General features: G+C 45.0%; 2 protein-coding genes across 2 annotated transcripts in view; one reads left to right on the top strand and one right to left on the bottom strand.

Annotated features, from left to right (window-relative positions):
- Window positions 1-3,541: 3,541 nt before the first annotated feature.
- LOC122733419 (zinc finger protein 501-like) lies at window positions 3,542-7,862 on the bottom strand. The gene is made up of 2 exons (XM_043973792.1): window positions 7,844-7,862; window positions 3,542-7,204 (listed from the first exon to the last, which is right to left on the bottom strand). The coding sequence occupies exon 2, from the start codon at window positions 7,023-7,025 to the stop codon at window positions 5,763-5,765; it is 1,263 nt and encodes a 420-aa protein (XP_043829727.1). The 5' UTR covers window positions 7,026-7,204; window positions 7,844-7,862; the 3' UTR covers window positions 3,542-5,762.
- Window positions 7,585-7,868, top strand: part of LOC122733534 (zinc finger protein OZF-like) — a 5,967-nt gene continuing 5,683 nt past the window's right edge. Inside the window, exon 1 of the mRNA XM_043973982.1 lies at window positions 7,585-7,609. Within this exon, the coding sequence (XP_043829917.1) occupies window positions 7,585-7,609 (25 nt within the window). The remainder of the gene's footprint in view (window positions 7,610-7,868) is intronic.

The raw sequence follows: 7,868 nt of genomic DNA, 5'->3' as shown, positions 1-7,868 counted from the left end.
AAAAGGTTCTTGAAGGAGATGGCTCTTAAGCTGAGTCTTGAAGGGAATGAGCAGTTCCAAGAGGTGAGGGAGAGAATTGAGGCAGGAAAGCCAGTAACAGCATGGGGCAGGAGATGGAGTATTGACTTCTACCATCTGCTTGCTTTGAGGGTACTTGTGTGCTGCCCAAGGCTGCTGAACAAAGTTGGACAGTCATGCTCGCTACAATTAGCCAATCTCGACTGAGTTCTCACTGCTGTGGGACAATCCTTTTATTCTTCCCCATTGATTCTCTCTAGTCTATTCCCTTCGGTGTCTGCTCCAAACTTCCCCTCTCCTCAAGCCACCTAAACTACCCTCTTCTTCCTCCTTCTCCAAAGAGGACCTGACTTCATTCTCTGCTGGAAAAATGAGAGCACTCATCACAAGCTCCCTCTCTGCCCAAGTTCCACACATCACCTTAGTGTCATTTCCCATCCTCTCCTCCTACGTTCCAGGCTCAGAAGTGGCCTTTCTCCTTACTAATGTCAACCTCTCCACTTGTGCCCTTACATCCTACTGCCCTCCCATCTCCTCCAGAAGTCTGCCCTTTGAATTCTCTCCTTCCTTTTCTAATTTTCAACCTCTCCAATACATTAACTCCTTCCCAGATGCCTAAGAAATGACCTGATTCTCCTTCTCCAAGGTCACCATTGGATTATTAAATCCAATGACCTCGACACAATTACCCCCCCCAAAAAAACCCTCCAAAAACAAAACAAAAACATAAATCCAATGACCTGTTTTCCTACTTCTTGATCTCTCTGCAGCACTTAACACCACTGCCTGTCTTTTCAGATTCTTTCTCCTCCCTGTTTTTCTTTCTTTTCTTCCTTCCTTCCTTCCTTTCTTTCTTCATTTTTTTGCAGGGCAATGAGGGTTAAGTGACTTGCCCAGGGTCACACAGCTAGTGTCAAGTGTCTGAGTCCAGATTTGAACTCAGGTCCTTCTGAATCCAGGGCTGGTGCCCTATCCACTGTGCCACCTAGCTGCCCCCCTCCCTCCTCCCTGGTTTTCAAGAAAATGATGTGTCCTTGTTCTTATCCTGCCTGCTGAAAAATTCATTCATGGTTGCTTTTGCAAGATCATCATCCATACCCTGCCCCCACCACCACCACTGTCACCACCCATGGCTGTGTGAACCTAAGGGCTCTCCCATGGTCTGTTATCAACTGTCATAGATGCACCTACTCATCTCTGCAGAGATGACACCAAAATCTCCATGTCCTGTCCTTATTGGTCCACTCTCTCCAATTCTTCCTCTCCACAACTGCCAAATGGATATCTTCAAGCATATTTTCCTTCTCAAGAAGCTTGAGTGGCTCCTTATTGCCACAAACTCCTGTTTGACATTTAAAGACCTTCCTAATCTGGTTCCAGCCTAGTGGGGGTTTTTTGGTTTTTTTGTGGGGCAATGAGGGTTAAGTGACTTGCTCAGGGTCACGCAGTTAGTAAGTGTCAAGTGTCTGAATCCGTATTTGAACTCGGGTCCTCCTGAATCCAGGGCCAGTGCTTTATTCACTGCAGCAGCACCTAGCTGCCCCTCCAGCCTAGTTTTACAGAGAGTATATAATCCCCCCCCCCCAGTCTTTGCACACTCCACTCAGGCTGTTGTTATAGACAACACTAGCTCTGCTTCATTACTTCTACCTCCTAGAACTTTTGGCTCCCTCCCTGTACAGCTCAGCTCAAGTGTTTCCCCCTTCCTGGATTCCCTTGTTAGTGGCCCCTTCCCACATTCAGTGTGTATGTAGTTTGTATTCTTGGCAGAGGGCAGCTAGGTGGCACACTGGATAGAGCATTGGCCTTGAAGTTGGGAGCACCTGAGTTCAAATGTGACCTGACCTTACCAGCTGTGTGACCCTGGGCAAGTCACTTAATCCCAATTGCCTTAAACATCCATGGCCATCTCCAGCCATCCTTATCTATATCTTGCCCCTAGACCCAGAAGGCTCTGGAGGAGTGAGGCTGGTGACCTTGCCCAGCCCTGCCTCACTTAAATCCAATTCAGTGCAAGTCAAGACATCACCCCGAAGTCAGGGTCCTCTTCCAGAATGAAGGACAAACTACATTTTGTATTCAATCTGTGTTTACTTGTAAACACTATCCATTCCCTCCCACAATACTGGAAGCTCTTTGAAGGCAGGGGCTGTTTAATTTGTCTGTCTCGTGTTTAGCACAATGCTTACTTAGTACCTAAGTAGGTCCTTGAGATGCTGGTTAATTGATTTAGTAATCGGGAAATAACCAAATTATTCAGGCTCTCTGTACTGTTATTTACAATTAAAAACAAACAAAAGCTCTAGACTAAGATTGTTGGTAGCCCCAATTCCTATGAAGTCTGAGCCTTTATAGAGGGGGGGAACAAGGTGGAGAGCAGGGTCTTATTCATGATCGCTGGTTGTCAGAGCTAGAAGGGAACTTGGAGAACAGCTAGTTCGGCCTCACTTTACATAGGAGGAAAACAAGGCAGAGACAGGGGAAGCTAACTGGCTAAGTCCTATAAATCAGGGGAAGAGCTCAATGTTTCACACTGCCCCACTCTTCAAGGCCCAGCTCAAATACTGCCTCTACCTCCAGGATTCTTTACCCATCCACCCAACCCATGATCAAGAGATGCTTCCTCCTCCAGGAAGCCAGCCAGGGTTTTTCCAGGTACAGTTCAAATACAAGTTCAATTTTCTTTCTGGCATGGCCACCTCTGAGGCTGTTCCAGCACATCCTTGAGGTCCAGCCTATGCTTGGCCCCCCGCTGCCGGAAATGGAAAGGAAGTGGGCTGCTCTAGGAAACCCCTGGAGGCCGTTGGATTCAGTGGTTCTCACCAGGTTGGTCTCAAGAACCGGCTCTGCCCACCCCCACCCCCACCCCAGAATGCAGTCTGTGCCTGCCTGCACATTCCTCTGCTAAGCCTGAGTCTCCCCCAGCTGAGTACCTTGGAGATGCTAGTGGCCAATCCACCTCCAATTACAGGAACAGAAGGTGGTTGTAGGACTCCCTCATCTTACAGACTCAATTCTGTGATGGGAAGAATCCAACGTCTCCATTGGGCTCAGCCTTCCCTCAGGCAACACACTTAGGTAGCAGAAGAGCTAGCACTTGACCCCAGGCATCCTGAAGCACAAATTCTGTAGGGTTTAAAGGTGAATGGAGCTCAGTCATTTTCTTGAAATTAATTTAAAATTCAAAACCCTGTATTTTGTCATATCAACATTTGAAATCTCGGAATTGGAAGCTTTGGAGGTGAACAACTCCTTTGTGAAAATCAATTGTACCACACGAGTGGTACCACACTGTTGTGTGGCCATGAGTCCACATGGGGCCTCCTCTGGATTCTGTCCACACTCCTCTAGAAGGCCATATTGGAGTGAACTCATTGGCCAGAACTGGCAGCTCTGTGCTGCCAACAGTTTGGGAGGGGATCGGGGCACCTCTTTGAAGGAGTGTATACTCAAAACACTCCACTTGGGGAGGGATTCAGGAGAAGAAGATCCCTTGTGGGGCCCCAATAATGAGAAGATAACCTTTAGATTAATAACAGCTCACATTTATATGGTACTTCACCATTTACAAAACATTCTCCTCACAACAACCCTGTGAGATGGGCAGTACAAGGGTTATCCCCAGATAAGGAACTTGAGGCTCAGAGAGGCAAAGATATTTTCACACAAGCTAGTAAGTGGTTTAGGCTACTTGAACACAGGTTTCGTGACTCTCTGCTGAAGGTTCATTCCACTACACCCCTTTCCAGATCCAACTGGTTCTACTTGCCCTTCCCTCATCACATGACCTTTTCTTACATACCCAGGCAGACCATGCTCCATGTGGGGCATCAAAATTCCCTCTAATTAAACTTTTACAGCTCAAAGCTAACTTTGAGTTCACCAATTCCAAATCCTTCATTTTATAGAGGGCAAAAGGAAAGGGGTGGGGTGGGACTTGCTCAAGGCCTCAGGTTAAGTCAATTACCAAACAGGGGTCCCAGGCCACCCGAGTCCCAATGATAACAGCTCTTTGCAAAGTGCTTTAAATACATGATCTAATTTGATCCTTAAAAAAACCCCAGTACCATAAGTATTTTCCTCATGTTGCAGAAAAGGAAACTGAGGCTCAGAGATTAAGTGACTTGTCCGCGGTCAAACTAATATGTGGCAGAGGCAGGATTTTTCAGGTTTTTCCTGACTCCAGGTCCAGTTATTCTTTTTATTAGTGAGCACTGCTCAGTCAGGAGCCTGGGACTTGGACACCCTGCACTTTTTTTTTTTTAATTTTTTTTTTAATTTTTTTAATTTTTTTTTTTTGGTGGGGCAATGAGGGTTAAGTGACTTGCCCAGGGTCACACAGCTAGTAAGTGTCAAGTGTCTGAGGACAGATTTGAACTCAGGTCCTCCTGAATCTAGGGCCGGTGCTTTATCCACTGCGCCATCTAGCTGCCCCTCCCTGCACTTTGTTTTGACCTCTGTAAAATAGATTGAGTAGTCTCTAAGGTCCCTTCCAGCTTGAAAATTCTATCCCATATCTATCAGTAAGTAGTCTTGTCAACCAACACTAATTAAGCACCTACTATGTGCAAAGCCCTGTGCTTGGCACCAGGAATACAGAGATCCATGATCCATACCCTACTCTCAAGGAGTTTACAATATTAATAAGGATACAAATACCACAAAAGATCATACAAGGGGAGAGTGGAACAAGTGCAAAGGAGAAGTGCAATCAAAGTGCTAGGAGGAATTTGAAAGCTCACTAGATGGAGGTGGCACCGGTTAGGCCTTAATGGGAGGAATTTCCCATTCTAGGCCTGGGAGATGCCAAAAGGAAAGAGGGCTGGAGACACTCTGGTGCTCTAATTATCCTCCCTACCTCCCCCTTGCAGTGGGCTCTCCCCATCCTTAGCCCCAGCTACTCTACTTCCTTCTCCCTAGTGAGAATTCCCTAACCCAAATGAACCCAGATTATGTGGCCACATCACCACCACCTTCTTCTCTATAGATATGCACCATCTAATGGATGTTTAATGCAAAAGTAGATCAAGTCAGGAGTCAAGATAAAGTAAAAAACTAAGCTAGGCTAGATGTCTAGAAAAGAATTTGGGATATGGGGAACAGAGGGGGTCAATTAGTTGCCCGTAGAGTTATTTCTGTCAGAAAGTATGTGGTGGGAGGGAGGGTGTTCCAAGAATGCTCTAATTTCCCTCAAGGATTGGGGGAATCTATGGAAATTAGTTCTGCTTATCTGGGGAGTAGGGAATTGTCCTTGAGATTGGACTCTGAACTCCACAGGCTCCTGCCTACATGTGGCTGATAGACCAGGGCTCCTTACACTCAGATTAATGGGCTCTAAATGGATGACTAAGGACAGTACCGTAACTGTGTCAAATTGTCAAAATCGTCATCACTGAAGAGAGGTGCTGAAAAGGATTAAGGAATTTCAGAGCCTCTCCCTCTACTCCTTACCCTCTGGATACAGCAGACAGCACAAGTGATGAGGATAAGAAATTTCCCTGGCATGTCCATGCATCCTCTTCCATTTCAGTCCCTGACCTGAGAGGCCATTCTGAAAACTAATAACGTCAGGGATGACTTGTAGTAAACATTAGTTTTTGATAGTCTTGTTCCTTCACTCTTTAATATTGATCTATCAGTCATGCAAACAACCTTTATCATTTGCTACAAGAAGGAAGTTGTGCAGACTGAAGCCCTGTCCCCAAGGTCCCTAGCATGGACAGGGGATAGCAACACCCTGAAAATTAATCTCTGTTGTGAGACCTCAGATGTCGAATGAGGCTTGAATTTCGACAGAAGACTTTCTCACATTTGTTGCACTCATAGGGCTTTTCTCCACTATGAATTCTCTGGTGTTGAATAAGGTCTGAGTTCTGCCTGAAGGCTTTCCCACATTCATTACATTCATAAGGTTTCTCATCACTATGAATTCTCAGATGCTGAACAAGGTCTGACCGTGTCCTAAAAGCTTTCTCACATTCATTGCATTTAAAAGGTTTCTCTCCACTATGAATTCGATGATGCTGAATTAGATCAGATCTCTTCCTGAAGGCTTTCCCACACTGATTACATTCATAGGGCTTCTCTCCACTATGAATCCTCTGATGCAAAATAAGATCTGAGCTCTTCCTAAAGGATTTCTTACATTCATTACATTCAAAAGGTTTCTCTCCACTATGAATTCTGAGATGTGGAACCAGGTCTGAGCACCACCTGAAGGCTTTGCCACATTCATTACATTCAAAGGGCTTTTCTCCACTATGAATTCTCTGATGTTCAATAAGGCTTGAGCTACGACTGAAGGCTTTGCCACATTCATCACATTCATACGGTTTCTCTCCACTATGAATTTTCTGATGGTTAATAAAAGTAGAGATATCTCTGAAGGCTTTCCCACAAGCATTACATTCATAGGGCTTCTCTCCACTATGAATTCTTTGATGCCGAATAAGGCTGGAGCTTCGACCAAAGACTTTGCCACAATGACTACATTCATAGGGCTTCTCCCCACTATGAACCCTCTGATGCTGAATAAGATCTGAGCTCTTCCTGAAGGCTTTGCTACAATCATTACACTGGTAAGGTTTTTCTCCACGGTGAATTCTCTGATGTGAGACAACATCTGAATACCACCTGAAGGCTTTGCCACATTCACTACAATCATATGGCTTCTCACCACTATGAATCCTTTGATGTTCAATAAAGTAGGAACGCCGACTAAAGGCTTTGTCACATTCACTACATTCATAGGGTTTTTTTTCATTATTAACATTCTGATTTGTTACAGGCTCTGAATCCTGTCCAAAGCTTTGGTCATATACATCACATCTCTGGGACCTTTCTCCTATAGTTTCTATACAATTTGTAACAGGGGCTGAACTCAGATCACAGCTTTTTTCACACTTGGTATATTCATGTTCTCCCTCTTCCTTAGGGACAACCCCTTGGGAGAGAGACATGGGGTTGAAACCACTCTCTTGGGAAGGGGGAGACTGTCTCAGTCTCATCAACACTACACTTCCCTTCTGTTCCTCTAAATTGTCCTTGGAGTCACAGCTTTCTTCAAGTTCAGGCTCCTGGGGGACAGCCCTTTGCAGTCCTGCCCACAATATGCCCTTGAATTCATCTTCTTCAGAAAGTTCCTGCTTTGGAATAACCTCCTTGTTTTCAGTCTTAATTCCATAGTCTGAAATGAGAAACAGAAAATATGGACACGCTTGCTGGGTAAAAGAAATCTGTTGATCTGAAAGACGAAATTGAACATTCAAAATAAAAATGACTACTAAGTGTACCTGATGTCCTTTTAAGCCAGAAGGAAGATGGGGAAATGGAAAATACAGGAAGTAAATGAGAGAAGTGGCTTGACACAGAGACCCAAGTGAACAAAAAGAATGAGGGAGAGTCTTTTGAGAAAAAAGTAGAGAAGGCAGGAATGAATAAGAATAGCAGAAAAGAAGCAGGGAGCAGGAGAATGGGTTGATGTGACTTGGTATGAGTGGGTCCAGACTGTCCTGTGACTTGGTAAGGCCCTGCTGGAAAATGAGGAAGTTGAATACGCATGTCTCTATGGTCCCTTCCAACTTTACAGTCTGTGAGTCTATAAAATTGAGAGAGGATGAAAGACTACACATTGGGGATGCTGGGAGCATAAGCAATGTTTGAAGAAAATATCTAATCACAAAGGGAGAAGAAGGGAAGCCAAGACACCCAGGATTGGGCAGACTTGGGGAAAAATTGAAAACATTTACTACTATTGCCTCACTAAAAAAGGGGGGTCCTCCTTCCCAAGGTTCCCTCATACCTAGATGCTACTCCCCCAACTCACCTGGATGAGCACCATTCAGGACCTC

Source organism: Dromiciops gliroides, chromosome X (genome assembly GCF_019393635.1).
Source record: "Dromiciops gliroides isolate mDroGli1 chromosome X, mDroGli1.pri, whole genome shotgun sequence".
NCBI lineage: Eukaryota > Metazoa > Chordata > Mammalia > Microbiotheria > Microbiotheriidae > Dromiciops > Dromiciops gliroides.
This window is presented reverse-complemented; position numbering and strand designations above follow the sequence as displayed.